Source organism: Lissotriton vulgaris, chromosome 6 (genome assembly GCF_964263255.1).
Source record: "Lissotriton vulgaris chromosome 6, aLisVul1.2, whole genome shotgun sequence".
NCBI classification, from domain to species: Eukaryota; Metazoa; Chordata; class Amphibia; order Caudata; family Salamandridae; genus Lissotriton; species Lissotriton vulgaris.
Genome location: NC_141694.1, coordinates 1,333,865,352 through 1,333,887,278, shown reverse-complemented (window position 1 = coordinate 1,333,887,278; position 21,927 = coordinate 1,333,865,352). Strand labels below are relative to the sequence as shown.

The 21,927-nt window shown below is 48.4% G+C and overlaps 1 protein-coding gene across 1 annotated transcript in view; it reads left to right on the top strand.

Annotated features, from left to right (window-relative positions):
- LOC147708856 (uncharacterized) overlaps positions 1–21,927 on the top strand; it is a 632,993-nt gene that overhangs the window by 572,444 nt on the left and 38,622 nt on the right. The window contains exon 20 of the mRNA XM_086925786.1: positions 19,081–19,162. Coding sequence (XP_086781912.1) covers positions 19,081–19,162 — 82 coding nt within the window. The remainder of the gene's footprint in view (positions 1–19,080; positions 19,163–21,927) is intronic.

The following is a 21,927-nucleotide window of genomic DNA, read 5'->3' as shown; positions in this document are numbered from 1 at the left end:
CGCACCCCAGCAACAACACCCAAGACCCACCACAAAGGAAACTCCACACAAGGTTATATATGAAAATAGCCTTTGTATTACACCAAAACACATTAGATAAAACACACACTTTACAATGTGCCAACAGGCACGGGCAGAATTTACAGGGGATATGTACAAGACAGGGCCACTTGGACCACTGTCAGGAATCAGCACTTTTAGAACTTAGAATACAATACTTGTAGGCCTAGAACTTAGAACATAGAGCCTAACGGACAGTGCCTCCCGTCCTGGTTGCAGGGATAATGCGAGTGACCTCCTTAGTAAACTTGAGCGGGCGGCCCAGCGAAGCGGCACGACTCAGGGGAGAGTGGCGCGGCTCGAGGCTTGAGCGGGCGGCCGGCAGGGTACAAGCGTTTCTCTGGGGCGACCAATGTGTGCGGCTCAGAAGAGCAGGGGAAGGCAGGATGCGGGCGACCCAGTAAGCGTCGCGGCTCAGGGGTGAGCGGCGCTGCTCGAGGCTTGGACGGGCTGCCGTGCACAAGCTGCCGAGGGGAATGAGCAAGGCACATTTCAGCGAGGCCCCAGGGGCCCAAGAGAGATCAGACAAGTCCCAGCAATTTGTCAGGGAAGGCACACTAGAGTCCACTGGTCCTGGGACTCTGGTCAGGGGGCGAGCTCAGTATCAAGCCCTTGGAATATCACTTAGCACATAACAGAAAACGCTGTAGCACAAAATAGCACACAATCAGTAACTACTAGTAATCAGGTAAGTACCCCCTACGCAATCCTAACCACCTTAGGAACAGGTCATGCAGGGAACCAGGACCTCACTAGCACCACCTGTACTAGCAAGAACAACCAGCTAAATATCACCATACATTTAGGGGTATAGACCTGGGAAGGAAAACACATGATGTATCAACAACACATTCAGCGGTGTAAGGAACACATGACGCATCAACACACGTTCAGCGGTGTAAGGAACAAGGCACATGATGCATCTACAACACATTCAGAGGTGCAGCAAAGAACACTTCGCATAAATCACATTAGCATAGAACTTACATCAAAGTCCAGGGTCCAGGTTGCGCCACTGCGCCAAAACCTAAACGTAGCAGCTGTCCACAAAGTGCTGGGCAGCTGTGATGAAGATGCGGGCAACGTTGGAGCCTCACAGGCTCAAGACATGGCTGGGGCAGAAGGAGATGCCCCCGGGAGCCTCCTCTGGGCTCTGAACACAAATGGCACCCAAAGAACCTCTCTAGGCTCTAAACAAATGTGGGCTGTGAGCCTCTCGCAGGGCTCTAAAACAAATGGGGCACCTTGAGCCTTCTCTGGGCTCGTAAACCAAATGGGCCGACACCAGGGGGAGCGACCTGCTGCCAAGTGGGGCCGCTCTATCACCCCTTGTGCCCTTCACAACGATGGAGTCCCTCACGGGGACTCTAAAATCATGTATGCCCTTCAGAGCCTCTCTAGGCTCGAAATACTGGATGCGGCCGTGGGGGGAGCCTCGCTCTGGCGGGGGAGCCTCCTAGGCTCAACAAAGGAATGCCCCTCGTGGCTCCCAAACAAGCAACAGTGCGGGATTGTGCTACGGGGGGGCGGACCCCGAAAATGGGTCCCGGCGCCCTTCCCGTCTATCGGCACTCACCGGTCTTTTGTTGGAGGTCCGGGGCTCTCCTCTCGCTCGGGGAGCCCCGGTCGGTGCACGCAGGCGGCTTCCTGCCTTCCGGCGATCTCCTCCTCCCCCGATGACGCGGCGGGAGGCTTGGCCGGCTGGGCCAATCCCAGCGCGGCCCGGGCTGAAGGCGGGTGCTGCTTCCTCCGGGCTGCAGCGGTGATTCAACGGGCAAATGCGGCGTAGGCAGCCGCTCAAATGACGAAATCAACAATAACTCGAGGTGGGCACTCGAGGGGCTCAGCACTAGAGCAAATGCCGGGTGGGCACCGGTTTCCAAAAGTAAAGTGCTCCTCAGCGCTAAAAGGCAATTTAAAGCGCTCCCTGCGCTAAATGCAAAATAAAGCGCTCTTAAGCACTAGAAGCACAGACACAGCGCTCCCAGGTTCCCTCAGGCAGATAAAGCGCTCCTAGCGCTGGCATACAAAATAAAGCGCTTCCAGGCGCTTCAGGGGAAACACAAGTCCAGCAAAAGTCCTTCAGGAGTCCAGGGGCTGGGCAGGGCCCAGGGAGGAAAGCCTTCCCCCGGGACCCACCAGCAGCATGCCCCTGGTCAGATTCAAGTTAAGAACAAGAACATCTTTCAGGAGGTCACAGCCTCCTTTTATACAGACAAATCCTTTGTCTTTGGGCAGGGTGGGGGCAGAACCAGTCGCAGCTGGTCTGTGAGCACTGTTGATGGGCTCACCCACCCTCTCTATTCACTGGCAGGGCTTGGATCATTAGACGCACCACAGGGGGCGGAGCCAGCATTGTGTGGGGGAAACCCAGCCTCATTCAGGACACAGGTACAGCCCCTCCCTCACATCAGCATGCTAATCTCTCCATTCACCACCGGGGCAGACCCACACAGACTCCTGGAGCCTGGCATCCCAGCCAGCTCCAGCCAATCACACGCCAGGCATATTTTACACTAAGATGCCAACTCCTAGAAGTGGCGCTTCCGCACAAGACACATACACGCCGCACATACCATTGCGCAGCATTCACTCTCACGAGTTCGCACATACCAAACTTGACCATGCACGCCTCACGCATCAGGAACTACCAGGGACACACACATTCCCCATGCATTCCTATGGGAGAGCAGGCCAATCTCACACACGCACTCAGGGAGACCACGCACTTTACACTGCGCCACAGTGTCAAAGTGCGCAAAGACCAGAAATCACTAGGCAAAAAGTTCAGGGGTGAACCTGCCAGAAGGGCCAAGTCCAACACAACCCCCTTCTGCCAAAACGCAGGGGAGAAGAATCACCACCGTGATGGACTTCCCTGCTTGGGGCGATAGAACACGGACGCGGGCCCGCACTGCAGGGACACCCTCCGGTTCTACGCCACGTTTATCTATAAGACAAGCACATACTTAAAAAAAACAGGCCCAACTAGGCTACCCCACTGGTACTCCTTAGTTGTCCACGACTAGGACCAGGCCCTAGGCCACCCAGATACCACTGGTCCATGCCCATTCACAGAGTGGGGGGTAGTAACCCCTGGCCTACACTAGCCACTCTCCACTCCTTTTCTCAGTGTAGTTCCAAACTACCACTGATCCTTCAACCTAGGGTCCGCACCCTCAGGCTGACCGGAGGTCATGGGCAAGAATGCCCCACCCTACCTCTACTTCTGAAGCACCCTCCAGAACACAACTCTCCCACCAGTTCGGGACCTTTACTCCCTCAGCAGCAGTGACCACGGTCAGACCAGCACAAGAACAGTGTAGTGAGGCGTTGCACTTTGCGGGTTGCCAGATGCGGCGCAGGCAGCGGCTCGCGGACCGCGTCGAGACGGGGACGGCGAGCGGCATAGGCTGCGCGGCCAAAGGCAGACGCAGCTCAGTGCGGTGCCTACAGGACACCAGGCTGGTCATGACAGAGTCACAGCTCCCTTAACTGGTCTACCACCTGGGATTCGAATTCACTCCTCCTTCAGCAGCAAGGCAACCACTGCAGGTCAATCCCCCATACAGCTTACCCGGTTCCTTCTCTTCAGGCAGGAGTTCCTTCTTGTAACTTCAGGACACGACGTACAGTTGCCCTTACGTCCAGATCCGGACACACCGGCTACTGGCTCCCCAACCGAGGGACGTACCCCTTTGGTCAGATGCCTGGCGCACCAGGACTTCCTTGAGGGTGACACATAACTAATGTGTCGTGTACAAGTCTGCCTGACACTCAGGACAGAAGTGGCATCACCCTGGTCACTTCTTGGCGACACAACCCTTCTGGTTGGCCCCTGACCCACTGGTTACTCCACTGGGGAACCTATCCCCCTCGCACCCCTCCCTCTGGACTTCTGCACCCTCCCAACTGGAGCGGTACTGCCAGATAACAGAACTACTAGAGCCCTGCTTACAGGCGCTCCACGTTCTCTCCACACTGGGAGATCTCCCTAGAAGGACGCTCCATACGGACATGCTAGGCTCCCTCACCTGGTGTTCCTAAGAAAAAAAACACCCAGACTACGAAGACCAGGCTTGTGCTCCTCTGAGCCACTTCCACCACACTGGGCTGGAAGACCAGAACTTTCCTTAGGGTCACTCCCCAACAATTACCACAATGGCACAGGGGCAGGGGAAACTCCCATGAGCTTCAGGCCCACCCATGAAATCCTGTTCACTGATGTTCTATGTTCTTCAAACACACTGGGAGATCTTCCTCAAATGACCTATAGGTACAGACTAGGCCCCCGACCTGACGTTCCCTTCAGAAACATTCCAGGCCCTGACACTGGGTTTCGGGCACCTGGAGACATGCAGTCCCACCCACTCCTTCTCCTCTTGAGACAGGACGTGAGCCCCTACACCGAGACCTAGCTGGGCTACACTTAACCTCTTCCACCACACTGGGCTGGAAGACACCTCAGCCACTCCTTTTGGAATCACTCCATCCCCTAAGCCTCTCTCCTCCCAGAACATTACCAACTCCAAACATCTGTCTCTAAATAGACCACAGAAATCAAAAGCCGGCTCCACTGTCTGCAGATGTTCTTGGGAAAAGTTGAACACACGGAACTTAGGTATCTGAGCAAAACAAGAGTACACAAGCATTCAGCAAGCTCCCCATCCAGAGAACTCACACACACGTCTAGTGCCACACACCATTCATCCACACACACCCCTCCCCAGACTGGTAAGGCAGTTTCTACCACCCCTGATTTCTCAACCTGACCACACGTGACACAGGTACCATAACTCCAGGGCAGGGACGGGGGACACATGCACTGAACACATTTATGCTGCAACCACTGGATCCCACCCTCATGGTGAATCCAGAAAACACACTACACTTAGGGGGATGATCTACCCTTCCGAGCTAGGGGCACCTAACTCAAAGTGCACAAGAAACACATTTCCACAGAAATGACATTTTTAGCAAACTCCATACAATAATCCCCAAAATGTGATTTATCTAAAATGCAGAGCTTTGTAGTGCGGCCAGTTGCCACTGTGGTACAACGCAAACACAAATCCTTATCCTCACCGCTGCGTCCAAATGTTAGAAATGGGATCCCTGGCTGGCCAGGGCTTGCGCCAAAGTCAGTCAGAGACCACCACTTCTAAGTCAGGGCAAGGGAGTTACACGCCAAGATAACCCCTGCTCACCCTCTAGGTAACGTGGCGCGAGCAGCAAGGCTAAACTTGGAGGCGATATGAGTTAAGTATTTGCGCACGCACCCCAGCAACAACACCCAAGACCCACCACAAAGGAAACTCCACACAAGGTTATATATAAAAATAGCCTTTGTATTACACCAAAACACATTAGATAAAACACACACTTTACAATGTGCCAACAAGCACGGGCAGAATTTACAGGGGATATGTACAAGACAGGGCCACTTGGACCACTGTCAGGAATCAGCACTTTTAGAACTTAGAATACAATACTTGTAGGCCTAGAACTTAGAACATAGAGCCTAACGGGCAGTACCTTCCGTCCTGGTTGCAGGGATAATGCGAGTGACCTCCATAGTAAACTTGAGTGGGCGGCCCAGCGAAGCGGCACGACTCAGGGGAGAGTGGCGCGGCTCGAGGCTTGAGCGGGCAGGCGGCAGGGTACAAGCGTTTCTCTGGGGCGACCAATGTGTGCGGCTCAGAAGAGCAGGGGAAGGCAGGATGCGGGCGACCCAGCGAAGCGGCGCGGCTCAGGGGAGAGCGGCGCTGCTCGAGGCTTGGACGGGCTGCCGTGCACGAGCTGCCGAGGGGAATGAGCAAGGCACATTTCAGCGAGGCCCCAGGGGCCCAAGAGAGATCAGACAAGTCCCAGCAATTTGTCAGGGAAGGCACACTAGAGTCCACTGGTCCTGGGACTCTGGTCAGGAGGCGAGCTCAGTATCAAGCCCTTGGAATATCACTTAGCACATAACAGAAAATCACTGTAGCACAAAATAGCACACAATCAGTAACTACTGGTAATCAGGTAAGTACCCCCTATGCAATCCTAACCACCTTAGGAACAGGTCACGCAGGGAGCCAGGACCTCACTAGCACCACCTGTACTAGCAAGAACAACCAGCTAAATATCACCATACATTTAGGGGTATAGACCTGGGAAGGAAAACACATGATGTATCAACAACACATTCAGCGGTGTAAGGAACACATGACGCATCAACACACGTTCAGCGGTGTAAGGAACAAGGCACATGATGCATCTACAACACATTCAGAGGTGCAGCAAAGAACACTTCGCATAAATCACATTAGCATAGAACTTACATCAAAGTCCAGGGTCCAGGTTGCGCCACTGCGCCAAAACCTAAACGTAGCAGCTGCCCACAAAGTGCTGGGCAGCTATGATGAAGATGCGGGCAACGTTGGAGCCTCACAGGCTCAAGACATGGCTGGGGCAGAAGGAGATGCCCCCGGGAGCCTCCTCTGGGCTCTGAACACAAATGGCACCCAAAGAGCCTCTCTAGGCTCTAAACAAATGTGGGCTGTGAGCCTCTCACAGGGCTCTAAAACAAATGGGGCACCTTGAGCCTTCTCTGGGCTCGTAAACCAAATGGGCCGACACCAGGGTGAGCGACCCGCTGCCAAGTGGGGCCGCTCTATCACCCCTGTGCCCTTCACAACGATGGAGTCCCTCACGGGAGACTCTAAAATCAAGTATGCCCTTCAGAGCCTCTCTAGGCTCGAAATACTGGATGCGGCCTTGGGGGGAGCCTCGCTCTGGCGGGGGAGCCTCCTAGGCTCAACAAAGGAATGCCCCTCGTGGCTCCCAAACAAGCAACAGTGCGGGATCGTGCTACGGGGGGCTTCCTGCCTTCCAGGGATCTCCTCCTCCCCCGATGACGCGGCGGGAGGCTTGGCCGGCCGGGCCAATCCCAGCGCGGCCCGGGCTGAAGGCGGGTGCTGCTTCCTCCGGGCTGCAGCGGTGATTCCACGGGCAAATGCGGCGTGGGCAGCCGCTCAAATGACGAAATCAATAATAACTCGAGGTGGGCACTCGAGGGGCTCAGCACTAGAGCAAATGCCGGGTGGGCACCGGCTTCCAAAAGTAAAGCGCTCCTCAGCGCTAAAAGGCAATTTAAAGCGCTCCCTGCGCTAAATGCAAAATAAAGCGCTCTTAAGCGCTAGAAGCACAGACACAGCGCTCCCAGGTGCCCTCAGGCAGATAAAGCGCTCCCAGCGCTGGCATACAAAATAAAGCGCTTCCAGGCGCTTCAGGGGAAACACAAGTCCAGCAAAAGTCCTTCAGGAGTCCAGGGGCTGGGCAGGGCCCAGGGAGGCAAGCCTTCCCCCGGGCCCCAGCAGCAGCATGCCCCTGGTCAGATTCAAGTTAAGAACAAGAACATCTTTCAGGAGGTCACAGCCTCCTTTTATACAGACATATCCTTTGTCTTTGGGCAGGGTGGGGGCAGAACCAGTCGCAGCTGGTCTGTGAGCACTGTTGATGGGCTCACCCACCCTCTCTATTCACTGGCAGGGCTTGGGTCATTAGACGCACCACAGGGGGCGGAGCTAGCATTGTGTGGAGGAAACCCAGCCTCATTCAGGACACAGGTACAGCCCCTCCCTCACATCAGCATGCTAATCTCTCCATTCACCACCGGGGCAGACCCACACAGACTCCTGGAGCCTGGCATCCCAGCCAGCTCCAGCCAATCACACGCCAGGCATATTTTACACTAATATGCCAACTCCTAGAAGTGGCGCTTCCGCACAAGACACATGCACGCCGCACATACCATTGCGCAGCATTCACTCTCACGAGTTCACACATACCAAACTTGACCATGCACGCCTCACACATCAGGAACTACCAGGGACACAGACATTCCCAATGCATTCCTATGGGAGAGCAGGCCAATCTCACACATGCACTCAGGGAGAGCACGCCCTTTACACTGCGCCACAGTGTCAAAGTGCGCAAAGACCAGAAATCACTAGGCAAAAAGTTCAGGGGTGAACCTGCCAGAAGGGCCAAGTCCAACAGGAAGCAAAATCACTGACTACTGCATGTCATCTTGCTTGACTTGACCTCCTGTGAATTGCATATACTCTACCTTGGTCTGCGGCCTACTCTTTGACCCATCTATGGGAAAGTTGCCTCAAGACTTGAGCCGCGTACCACACCCAGCACCCACATAACAATCCTTCAATGCATAACTTCGCACAGTGGGCGCAGTGACCCCAAACAAAAGAAGCTGGCATTTGACCCGGTAAGAGGCCCACATCATCAACACTCCTTATCTAATACAGAGCACCCTTCCCATACTAACTTTGTCACTATATCCTTTGATGGCACACCAGTCATAATGGTGGAGTTGCATGCTGGGTTCCAGGCCATTGACACTGGCTTTGACTCCCTGCTGGAATTTTGAGACCTTGTAGACAGCAAACTGGCCTTTTTGGGTAGGTATGCCCCTGTCAGTCTCTACAGTGAATGACCGGGTCGCACCCTAGCGCGATTACTACGTCCCAGCAATCAGAGAACCGTTATTGCTAGTCTTCTTACTGAGGAGGACACAACTGTCACTGACAGCATCAGTAGTTCATACATTCCTAGCTTACTATCAGCAATTGTATACCATGTGGTGACTGGTGACAGTGAGGTGATAGGCGATTACCTGGCCGAGATAGCGATGGTATGGCTCACTGATGGGCATCTATCATTTCTGGCGTCCCCCATCACACAGGCAATCAATGCCTTTGGTGGGTTATGACCCCTGGCCATGTCAGCTCTATAGACAACTTTTCTACAGCCTTTAAAAATGTTTTAATCCCGTACCTCTCTGAGGATTATGACGAGACCCTTGATGACGGTATTCTTCCACCCACATTAAATGAGGCAGTTATCACCCTTCTCATTAAGCATGGTAATGCAGCCCACCCGAACTATGACAAGAAAATTCCGGCTAAAGTCATTGCAACACGCTTGGCCCTGCTCCTGGAACAGATAATTTTCCCCCTCCATACGCGCTCCTTGACTCAAAAAAATCCTTTGATTCTCTGAAGTGGCCATTCCAAAAGTCAACCCTAACTAAATTAGGAATTCCATGAAGCTTTTGTGACCTCACCATCCTCCTCTAAGCTGGACCCTTGGCGCGGTTGCAAGTGAACGATCAACTACCTGATGCCTTCCCTGTTTCACGAGACACTCATCAGGGATGCCCCTTTCCCTCTTGTATTTTATCATAATCTTAGATCCCCCTGATTCGGCATCTGCAGGAGGGACATATGCACAGAGGACTCCAGTTCCATAAGGGACCCCTCTTGGCTTCTGTATACGCCGATGACATCCTTCTATTTGTACGGGACCCTCCATCCCACCCAAATACCTCCCCTCCATCATTCAGGATATAATATGATATGGGGCTCTCTCTCTTGGAGTAAATCTGAGCTCTTCCTGCTTACGGACGCCACTGCCCCTGTACGTTAGAATGCCCTCTTTGCTGGTGTAATGATCCCCCTAAGTAACTTGGCATCATGCTTTATAGGTTGAAAAAAGAGGTAATTCACCACAACTATGGCCCTGCAATTGACAAACTCACCACTCAGACTGACAGATGGATTCGACTACCACTATCTATAGTGGGGAGGATTACCATTCTCAAGATGGTAGTGCTTCCACGCTTTCTCTCCCTATTTCTGAACTTCCCGATTGCATTGACCAAACTCCTTTTTCCCCACTCTGTGCAGCCTTTTAAACAGTCTTAAATGGGCTGGCCGCCATTCCAGAATAAAGTGGGAAACACTAACCTTCCAATACGCTAAAGATGGTTTTGGCGTTCCAGATTTCCTGTGATATTACCTGGTTAGGCGGAGCCATTTCTCCTACTACTGGTACCACTGTGACACCAGACTTCCATACCTAAAATCAGAACAGGACCAGGCTGATCAGCTCACATTATCTTCACTCCCATTTAACAACTTGCTGCTTTAACCATCGGACATGCACGCCCAACCCACAGCATGTTGGGTGTGGTCCAGGCTTCATATGTATTTAAGCGCCTACCTCGTATACTCACCGGCTAATCCCCTTCTAAACAATCCATGACTACCAATGACCCAGGAAACACTCGTACAATGAATGCCCACTTTCCGCCCACTAGCTACACACTATTGGCAACATTTTTACGAATGACAAAGTAGACATACATACTGCCTTTGGGGCTACAGACACCCCGTCCTCTATGGATGAATTTGTTTGTCTTCACCTCCACAGTGCTTTATGTGGGAAACCCTACCCGGAGGACCTGATAGCACCAGACTAGAGTCCTGTCTCTACCACTCCTGCCTCTCACTAAAAGCCATGTGTGCAATTGCATCCCGAGCAGCTTGGGAGCATGATTTGGGCTTCTCAATCCCTCATAAAACTTGGTCTTATTGCTGCACACAAACTAAATTTGTATCCACTATCAGTAGGCACAAACTACTTCATTATAGGTTACTCCTGCGGGCATATACCATTCCAAAGGTCCTAGCGCGATTTGACCCCTCACAATCACATTGTTGCCCAAAGTGTGAAACTGAACACGTCGACTTTGTACATCTCATTTGGAATTGTAATGTTATTCTTGCTTATTTGAATGCTATATTTGCTTTGATTTCTACTATGTTGAAGCACGCTACTGATCCTGATCCACTCATGGCACTCATAGGATATATGTCAAAACCTTGGGCCCTGGTCTCAGACCATTCATTGCCATGGCTTTGCTAGCTAAGCGGTGCAAAGCCCTCTTCTGAGTCAGCATTAAAACACCCATTGCTGACAATTGATTGAAAGACATGACAAACTACGATACTACTACTGAACTATATGCCACATTGCAGCCACTAATCTTCAGACTTAAGGACATCTGGGCACTCCTCCGAGCTTACCTCTTATCCTTGGATTCTTACACCCCAGATACTGCCTCCGACTAATTCAGCTTCCCTCGATTTCATGTCAACCAATACTTGCTCACTTTATTATCGTTCTTTAGATATGTCTCTTTATTTTCATAACTGCGCACAAAGTTGTTCTCCTGGTGCTTTCCCTCCCCTCCTTTATCTAGACTACCCTCTTCTAAACTGTGCTCTTTTCTTACTCTCAGGTTATAATGTCCATAGCCGGTGGATGTAATGTAAGCACAATTGTGTACTTTTTTTGTGTGTGAAAGGTTACACAGAGATTGAAGCAGTTATTGTTGCAGGCGCACCACCCGCAAAAAGCAACCACACGGGAGTGCACTGAGGAGGTAGAATCTGGGGCAGCAAAAAAAATATATAGTTGTATGTTTGTGTGTGTGTGTGTGTGTGTGTATATATATATGAAAATCCGACTGGTCGCAAATGTGCTTCAGCGCACCGACAAGTACACAGACTACAGAAATTCGCCCAAATCAGTCTTCCAATTATAAAAGTATTTATTTAATTGTGGTGCAAGCCATCAGACGCGTTTCGGACTTCACGTCCTTGCTCACTGATGGGGAGTGATGGAGTGACTGTTATTTAACAGAGGTTTACACACACAAAAACGCACCAATTCAATTGAAAAAAGTAAACATAGACCAAAGACCATGCTTTACATATAGTCTTCCACTAAACGTTTCTATGGGCGCCATTTTAACACAGTGCATCATCCATATGCTGCATGTTAATTTGTTGGTTTACATAAAATACACCGAAATTGATAGTGTACAATCATAAAACATCGTGACTTGCATATCATGTTAATAACGTGCTATGTATATACGATGTTAAGAATAAACAAATTAAGTTATAAAACTGCATACATTTCCCTGATATTTGACAAATCAATAATAATGCATCATTGCTAAAGCTATGTCCCCTTTTGACACATGGTTGATTTGGTCTTTAAACAAAAATAATTTTATTCTAAACACAAACCTTTTTGGTAGTCAATTGTCTGTAAAAATACTTGAAGACCCTTTGATATGTTTATATAATTATTTTTGTCGACCTCAATCCCCAGAGGATTAACTTCCTCTGGTTATTGTAAGTGCAAAGAGAGGGCATATTCAATGTGTGTGCATCACCTCTATCTACGGTTTTACTCTAAAGTGCTGAGGTGCTAAAACAGGGAACCACAAAGAATTAGTGAGTACCCTAAGGGAAGTGCAAAATCTATGGTTCACATAGATGTGATGTGCAAATAATAAACAATACATAAATGTCAGAGTCTTTGGTTTTCCACATTGTGCTGCCTCAAAGTGTCTTTTAACAGTATGAGGTGACAGACATCTGTGAAAATACATGTCATTATGCTGCGGAGTTCTAAGGGGCCCTACCTTTTATTATAAGATTATTACTACAGTTGAAAGAATGTAAACGGGGTATGGATGGCATTTAAGCAAATTGTAAAAAGGATCATCCATTGCCATAACTCGATTACATGAAATTATGGAGATCCTCCCCCATATTTAAACCTCCCGGACTTTTGCTATTAAGGAGCACGATATACTTTGATTCAAGCTGTCAGAGGCGTTTTTCATAGTCCCCACCCCTTTTACTCGGGTTGACAGCATCAATAACAAAATATCTTAGATTATTGAGGTTTTGGTTATGAACACTCTTAAAATGCCGGGCTACGGGATAGCTGGGGTCGGCGTTAACTATCGCCGTCAGATGCTGTAAAATGCGCATGTGCACCGGTAATTTGGTGCTACCTACTAGGTAAGTTCACAGCTGCATTTTAGTACATAGACGGCTAGTTAGGTGCGGCAAGTATAATGATCTTTCAAAGTGATAGGTGTAATATCAAATGGGGTTGGGTAGGTTTTAACGTTCACCCCAAACTTGCACGCCCGGCAGCTGCTGCAACGAAGAAACCCCTTTACCGGGGGACAACCAATTGTCCTCTTTTAGCGTCTCTGGGCTGCTGCACACCAAATCATTGCACATTGCATATGTAACCGTAGGGGATTTAGGCATGATGTCTTTAAGTACATGGTCTGTAAGTATTATGGGCCATTCCTGTTTGATCAATTTTGTGATCTAGCGTGCTTGACAACTGTATCCCGTTATGAGGCGATATATATGTCACAAGCGATTCTACAGGCCACCTGAAGTCCCAACGAAACCGGCAAAGAAGGAGAACAGACCACTCTCGTTGGCAAACAATCTTTCGTCTTTATTGCCAAGTAAACATCAGTGACGCGTTTCGGGCACGAATGCCTTTGATCACATATATATATGTATGTATGTATGTATATATTCACTAACTCAGCTAACTATAACTTGGGCCCCCACTGCTGATGATGTCACATATTACATCATTCATGACATGGTCACTGACATCACTGGGGGTCAACTAGCTGGTTTGCAGAGATCGGTCCATGGCCAAACACCCTTTTTACACCACTCTGCAAACGTGAATCCTTGTGCACTGCTGCTTGGGGGATGTAGTCAACTTGTGTCCTGAGGTCCTCAGGATACAAGAGGACCTCATCGCCCCGCCAGTAGTGAACTAAGAGGGGCGTTTGCAATGTGGTGTAAAAAGGGGCATGGCCTCATGCCACCTCTCTGCAAACCAGCTATATGGCACTTACTGGAGGTACCTGGTGGGCTCGTTGGCCCCCAGGTACCCTCAGTATTCATGGGGAATTAATTCCCCAATTTTGAACGCGCCAGGGGGCACATTTGCAGAGTGCTGCAGGTAGGGGACTGGGCCTCCGGCGAGTTACCGGTGCCTGGCAGCCTTGTTTTTTTTTTTTATAAAAATGTTAGGAGGGGGGCTGCGTGGCCCTCTCCAGAGCCCAAATATGGTCCCAGGAACTCCTTACCCGGGGCCTGGACAGCCTTATTTTTTTTTTGGGGGGGGGGGGGCCACGTGGTCTCACCAGCTCCCGAGAATCAAAGTGCTTGCACCCTAACACGGTTTGGCGCAATCCTGGAAAACAATTACTGGGCCTAGGCTCCCTATGGGTATGGTTGAGCAACCCCTTCAAATAATTTGCCATGCTCACCAACTGATCCAGTGCATGCTTGTACTCATCCTCACTTGGCACTGGCTGTACGCTGCCACCATTCAAACTGGACTGGACTCTGCCTTTTTAACCTTAATGTCCAGTTCCCTCATGCTTAACTCTTGAGCAAAGATCATCTTTTTTGCTTCCAAGGTGAGAGCTTTCCTGCTCTCCTCTGCTCGCTTTTCACTTTCAATGAGCAGCTTCTTCTTCTCTGCTTGAGTTTTACGTTTTAAAACCTCCAACTCATGGTCTCTGACCCTTTGGTTTTCCTCCAGCTCCTCTGGGGAAAAACTCCTCCCTGAATGGCTACTACCAGCCCCAGAAGCTGGTCCCTCCACTGGCAAATCTTGTGGACCAAATCCATTCCCTGGGTCATCCTCATCAACCTCAACATCACCGCCTCCTGAGCCCCTTTGGCTTCCCAAAAGGCCCTCATGGCCATTTGCAGCTCCTCCTTCTTGGCGCTACTTTTCATGGGACAACTCCGAAGCTCTGTAGAATTGCCTCAATTGATCAACTTTGTACGTAAGCAATGCCTCAATGTCGAACTCTAATTCTGCAGCCTCACTGGCTACCTGGCTCCTCTGAGATATGATGTGTGGCTTAAAGGTTGCTCAAAAATAAAACCAACAAATGAAGAACACAATATGTGGTTGCATCGTGGTCTGCGCTAAACTTGTGATGTACACCAAACACTGTGCGTGAATTAGCTAATACAAATCCAACATCGCTGACCAACAGATGTTAGACCCGGGATCCCTGGTTGGCTGGGGTAGGTACCTTAGGATAAATAGGGACCCGCATTTCCACGTCTGGGAAAGTAAGGTTACCTTCTAAGATAGCCCTCGCTCACCCTCTTGGTATCTTGGCACGAGCAGTCAGGCTTATCTTCAAGGCAAATTTGTAAAGTATTTGCAACCACGCTCACAGGAACCCAATGATGACACCACAAATAGAACAAACCCAAGTTTTATAAAAATGAGTATAAATATTATGTAAAATGATATACAATAAGACCACATGATATAAATCCAACATATGAGTATAGGTAATATTTCTCCTGGCTGGTTGTTAGGCCAGCCAGCCCGTGTAAGTTCTGACGATATTAATGAGCACTTCTAAACATTCCACTGTAATCCTAATACCATGGTATGCAGTTCGTAATGCTAATATTAGGCACTTTTGCAATGTAACAATAATGCAATGCATAATGCAACAATCCAGCACTTTGCAATGTAAAAATAATGCAATGCGTAATAAAACCATCTGGCACTTTGCAATGTAAAAATAATGCAATGCGTAATACAACCACCAGGTACATAGTTACGCAGAAATAAGTCAATGCGTAATACATTAATTAGATAGTTTGTTATGCAGGAATAATGCAATGTGTAATACGCTAATCAGGTAGTTCGTTATGCAGAAACAATGCAATGCGGCATTCGACAATCAGGTAGTTCATTATGCAGAAATAATGCCATGCATCATACACTAATCAGGTAGTTCGTTATGCAGGGATAATATAATGCATAATACACTAATCAGGTTATGCATAAATTATGCAATGTGTAATCCGACAATCAGGTACTCCGTTAGGGAGAAATAAGATAATGCGTACTACACTCCGGCACCGATCCCGGATCCGTAGAGAGTCTCTCCGGCACTCCTTCTGACTTGCAGTCAGCCTCATTCAACAGTTGCCCCCAACACAGGTATGGTGTAAAGAAAAAGTGCAGCTCCGCTTTCCGGCCCCGGTACTGCCACTCCCTTGGCAATACGGGCCGTGATACGAGCCGAAGCAGAGGCTTGCACTGCCAGAATGAGAGAGAGGCCGAGAGCGTCTTCCTCCGAGTCCGCACCCCGCCACAGGCATCGCCACACAATATCTGGGGGTGCGTACTCACTCTCCTCTCCTCGTCGAGTGACTTAGGCCTCCGATGCAATCTTTGTGAATAGGAAACAGCAGGCTCGGGTCGGCGGCTCAGCTCCTCTGGGGCTGCCGGTCTGGCCCGCTACTGCTACGAAGATCTCAGCCTGCCACATGGCATATGCACACAGTGTCGCTAAGACTCCCTTGAACTTCGGGTGCATGATCACCGGGCACTCCACACGAAGGTCTCAGGCTGCACGAAGAACACGCGCACAACGTCACTGAGACTCACTTTAACTCTGGGTGCACGTTAACAAGGCAATCCTCACAAAGGTCTCATTCTGCACAAAGCACACGCACACAGCGTCAATGAGACTCACTTGGACTCCGGGTGCACGATAACAATTCAATCCTCATGAAGATCGCACGCTGCACACGCACCCAGCGTCATTGAGACTCACTTGGATTCCAGGTGTGCACAATAACAAGGCAATCCTCATGAAGGTCTCACGCTGCACAAAGCACACGCACACAGCGTCGTTGAGACTCACTTGCATTCCGGTGCACACAATAACTGGACAATCCTCACAAAGGGTTCAGGCTGCAAAAAAAACACGCACACCACATCGCTGATCCTCGCTTGGACTTCAGGTGCTCACGATCACAGGACACTGCTTACGAGGGTCTCAGGCTGCACAAAGCACGCACAGACAGCATCCCTGAGACTCTCCGGGAAACTATGGTGTTCCTGTGTTACACAACAGGGACCCAGCTCATCTCGGGCCCTTAAGGATACGTTACTTCAGGACACAGCACAGTAAAGTCCTTTCAAGCAGTGGGACACAGCAAAGTACCTTTAGCCTTATCTTGGTTAAAACAGCAAACTGCAGGCCAGCCCCATAACACACAGCAAATGTTCTTTCCTTCAGCTTCTTCTGTTGTTTCTTCTTTCGCAAAGGTTCCACTTGACCACGAAGTAGCTCCAGTCTTGTTCAATCTTGATCAAGCGATTCTCCAAAGTTCAGGGGCTTCAGATCTCCTAGTTATACCCCCCAATGGCTCTGAAGTCTTTCGTTTCAGGGGGACAATGACCCCTGTTCGAACTAGTTCTGGGTGCCCCCTGCCTGTGACACCTTCTTCCTTTGATCAGGGGGGTTCTGGAGTCTCAGTCCCCAGCAGGAGATGGGACAATTGTTTTATAGCAGCAACCCAGGCCTCTTCACCTCTAGAGGTTACAACTCCTCTATACTCCAGATGCAGGTCAGCCTGTTGCTGTCTCACCTCCTCCCCTGGGTCAAGACATTCCCTAGATCCTATTGCTTTCAAATCCAGACAATCAATCCACAACCAGGCAGAGACATACTCTGGTGGAGTTCTTGATGGTCCTCTTCTGACTGCGGCTCAACAGTCAAAGGATTATAATTAACATGAAAGGGTGGGTAAGTGAGTGGATCGATGGATGTGAGTGAAAGGGTAAATGGATGGTTGAGTGAAAGGGTGAATGGCTAATGAATAATTAAAAGGATGGATGAGTGGATGGATGGAGGATAGCTGAGTGAAATGATGGATGGCTGAGTAAAAGGGGGTGAATGGCTGAGTGAAATGGAAGATGGAAGCATGAAAGGATGGATAGAAGCAGTAAAAGTATGGCTGGAGGAATGGGTGAGGGAAAGGGTGGATAGATAGATTTGAAGATGGATGGATAGGTTTGTACAGGGGCATTGTGAACCCCCCACTTTAGCAGCTACAATATGGGTGGGTCTCATCTGTCTACAACTTAGCAGACAAAGGCTCATAATTACAAAGAAAAGGTGGGTAAATAAGTGAGTGGATGAATGGATGAGCGAAAGGGTGGATGATAGATGATGGAGTGAAAGGATGGGAGCAAGGAAGGATGGGTGAAAATAGGCATGGATAAATGAAAGGAATGAGCTTAGGTGGATTGAAGAGTGAAAGGGTGAATGGCTGGATGGGTGAATGGGTAGATAGATGAGTGTGTGAAAGGATGGATAAGTGAGAGAGAAAATGGATGGATGCATGTGTGGATGGGTGGAAGGAAGGGTAGATAGATGAGTGAATGGATGGATTGATTGATGAGTAGGAGGATGAGCAAAACAGTGGGTGGATGAGTGACAGGGAGAATGCAGGGATGGAAGGCTGAAAGGATGTATGAAGGGATAGTTTCGAGATGGATGGAAAGGTTTGGATATGGATGGGTGGACAGATGGATTGACAGAATGGTGAAAGACTAAATATTGGATGAAAGAATGAATAGATGACAGAGTGCAATGGAGAAATGGTAGATGGAAAGGTGAAAGGATATCTGGGAAAATGCTTGGATGGAAGGGACAATAGAACCCTTCTGTTGATGGTCACAATGACTTACTTTGCTTACTTGGTGCCATAAGAGCTTTGCTTCAAAGTGGGAGGTATTTTAATTTTCTGACCACTCCTTTGCACTACATACAGATAATTAAGACCCTGTGGATATTGGTGGTCAGCGAAACCAGTTTTTTATAATGCTTCAAGTTGCTGAGGGTATCCATAAGGGAACACTCTTATCCAGGGAAGGAAGGACAGGTGTCGGCTGGAGGAAAAATCTCCTCCAGAAGAGAGAGCAGGGTACCAGGCAGTAAGACCTGGGGAAAAGAGTGCTAGTGTCCTGGAAAAAGAGGCCTGGAAAAAGAGGCTGGGCACCATGGGCACCTGTTTTCAGAGTGTCAGGGCAGACATGAATGCCACCTGCTGAAGAAACTTAATTGGGCTGGGAAGATCAAATGTCTGAATAGGACATGCCCTCCCAAACCAAGCAGTGCAGAGAGGAGGAAATGTTTTGTATCATCTGTCGTTCTCTGAAACCTTGACTCAGTTTGCATTCACTCACTCACCAATCCATACAACCACACACACATACACACTTGCCAATCATTGAAGAAGCACTTCCACATGTAAGAAAAGTCAGAACTGTTAGCTTTGTTTTTACTTGTTAATACAATGCATGTTTGTTATTTTTTTGTCTCCTTAGGGATTGTTATTTAATTCCTGCCACTTGTTGGTTTTACATTTGGTAGTGCAAAATATGCAGCTGCCTCATATGGCTATCACCACTTTCTTTTTTTATTAACAGGCTCAAAGAAGCAGAAGTTGTTTACAAGCAGAAAATAGAAAAGGCGTCATATAGTTCAAAGCCAAAACATCCTGGTGGAATAGTAAGTACATTAATATTTAAAGGCCACAAAATGTTTTGTACTGCCGTCATCATCACAAAAAAGAAAATTGTCGTCTTCTCAGTGTGATCACACCAGTGATAAACAAGCACTGGCAAAGCCAATAAGGAACCTATCTGCTTTACTATTGTCTTCTAGTCATGGTGTACAGCATGAGCAATATGCTGTGTAGCATAGTGCAAAGGTTAAAAAAAAAACTGCGTTGACCCAGCCCCTTGGTTTGTTACTTTTGTAAGAAAGTGCATGCTCTATTATGCATGCACATCGAACAAATAAAGCGTACACCATTTTAAGGTTGAGCGCTCAAGCGGTGCCCTGCAAAGAGCTGTGGTAGTTCAGTATGGAAAGAAGACCCGCCCACTCCCCCACCCTTATTTTTCATTGGCTTGTGTGTTTCCCCTTTGTAAATGCTGTCTTCTGATTCATTATGAGGCTTGTTAGTCCCGCCTTAGTACAGCCATATCATCATTTGTATTCTCCCATGGCTACTGGCCCCTTTACTTGGTTGTTATATGGGTATGTACTATTTCCTTTATTGTGGTGGTGCTGTTCCTCTGGAAGTCCAAGGCCTGAGGCCTGGGAGCAGCTGGAGCCGGAGCCCGCAGCAGGACATGGAACAGGTAATTGTGGAGTGTCTTATCCCCTCTCCGCCCTCCCTCCAGTTGTCCATGCTTCCTACCCTGCTCCCCACCCCGTATTCCCCTTCTCCATACCTTCTCCCCCCACTCTCCCTCCCATTTTGCTAACCATTTGCAATGCAATAAGTCTTGTGTAGATTGGAAATGCTTGTTTTAACATAGCTCACCCTTCTTAACAGGCTAAGCAGGTTTTCTGCCAGGTATTGTAGGCAATACCGGTTTCCTTTTCATTAAGGACCCTGCAAAGTGTTTCGACACATGCAGAGTTTTCCAACAACAGCAAAACATATGCAGCAAAGTGATAATTTCTATTTTGGGTTGTTATCATTGCGGCGCACCTCCCACTCCTTTGCTTGCTGCCCCCCTCCATGTCCCTCCCACCTCGCGCCACATTACTTTAGCACTGCCTCAGATCTTGGTTTTATTGTGGCCGCCCCTCCGCTATACGAAAGCATGCCTCTTTCAACTTTGAAGCTGTAATTTTCCCACAGTTAACTCGTCAACTTTGTTTGTTCCACAACTTCTGCCTTAATTAGGCACAGCTGTTTTGACCACTACGGGTGCTGGGGCTAGCGGCAGGTTGATTAATACAGCCCCACTGACCTTATAAACAGGTGACAGGTGCTGCGTGAATGGAACATTCCTTATTGCTAATATTTTTCAGGATGCTGCAGCGCAGTTGAGAAACACATTTGCATTGCATTGCTGTAGTAGCTGTTGTCCTGGGGTCGCTGTTAGGAACAGTATCAGACTTATATAGGAGTACATGATTTTTGCTGTAATGCCCTTATGTTGTTAAATGATGGGTTTAAAAGCACCCAGCTGACAAGTTGCACAAGTCATCATTGTAAGATGGCCACCCAGTTATCTGTTCAAGGCTGGCGTTGTCACACCTAGCCCTTCTTCGATGTTCCTATTACAGATAAACTATTCCTACGCACTTACCACCCTACAGTAATTGTATTTATGTATAGCACTTAATAGCCACGTTTTATTGACGAGCAGTAATATACTTGGCGTCCGTTAGTTGATTAGCTGCCCGCCTATTGGCTTTAGACCCCGCAAAGTATACTTAGACTCTATTAGCAGCCCAGAACACAGCTGTACTAAAGCAGCCTACCAAGATCAACCAAGGTGATCCTTTAAGTTCTTAGCTCTCCTGTAAGTTATCGTTGGATGTTGTCCCACTATTTTGCTCACAGTACCGTCTAACTGTAAGATTTTCCAATTGCGTCTTAAAATTTTGGCAATTTCCTTACTTTCATGTGAATAGTCAGTTATCAATCTGATCGGTTCTGGATCCATTTTTAGTTCTTTCTGCTTTTGGACCAAACATTCCTCTCTTGTTTTCTCATTTGTTCGCTCCCAACATTTTTTAATTATGCCTGTGTTGTATTTTCTTCGTTTGAATCTTTCCGAAGTTGCAGCACTATGTTTTTGCCATTCTGCTTCCTGACTGCATATTCTTCGATTCAGAGAAATTCCCCATGGGATGCTGGAGATCACTGACTGTTGATGGAACCTCATTGCTTCCAGGGTGGCATTTGTTGCTGCACTTTTTCCGTGCAAAATTGTGTGTATCTGTTTTTCCTTTATGTAAATCTCTATATCCAAGAAAACTATTCGCTCTTTGTTTATTTCGAAACTGAATTTAAAATTTGTAGTGCTGTTGTTGATAGTTTCGAAGTATTCCGGAAATTCTTCCATACTGCCATCCCAGATGATGAGCAAATCATCAATGAATCATGTCCAACGGATGATTTTATTCAATGCATGATCATTTTTTGTGTTCCACGCCACTTCCTTCTCCCACCATCCCATTGCCAAAAGGCATAACTGAGACTAAAGGAAAATTGCATGGCTGTCCCATTGTTTTGGCGATATACTTCGTCACCAAATAGAAAGATATTTTTTGTAAGGCAGATTGAGATCATATCCAAAAGCATTTGATTATGGTCACCAAATTGTATGTTTCTCTCTTGTAAGAAGAAATGGCATGCATTCAAACCCATGTCATTCCCTATGTTGGTGAAAAGAGATATGACATCCATTGTTACTAGCTGGTACGAGTCTTGCCATGGTGTATTTTGCAATAACCTTAGGAGGTCA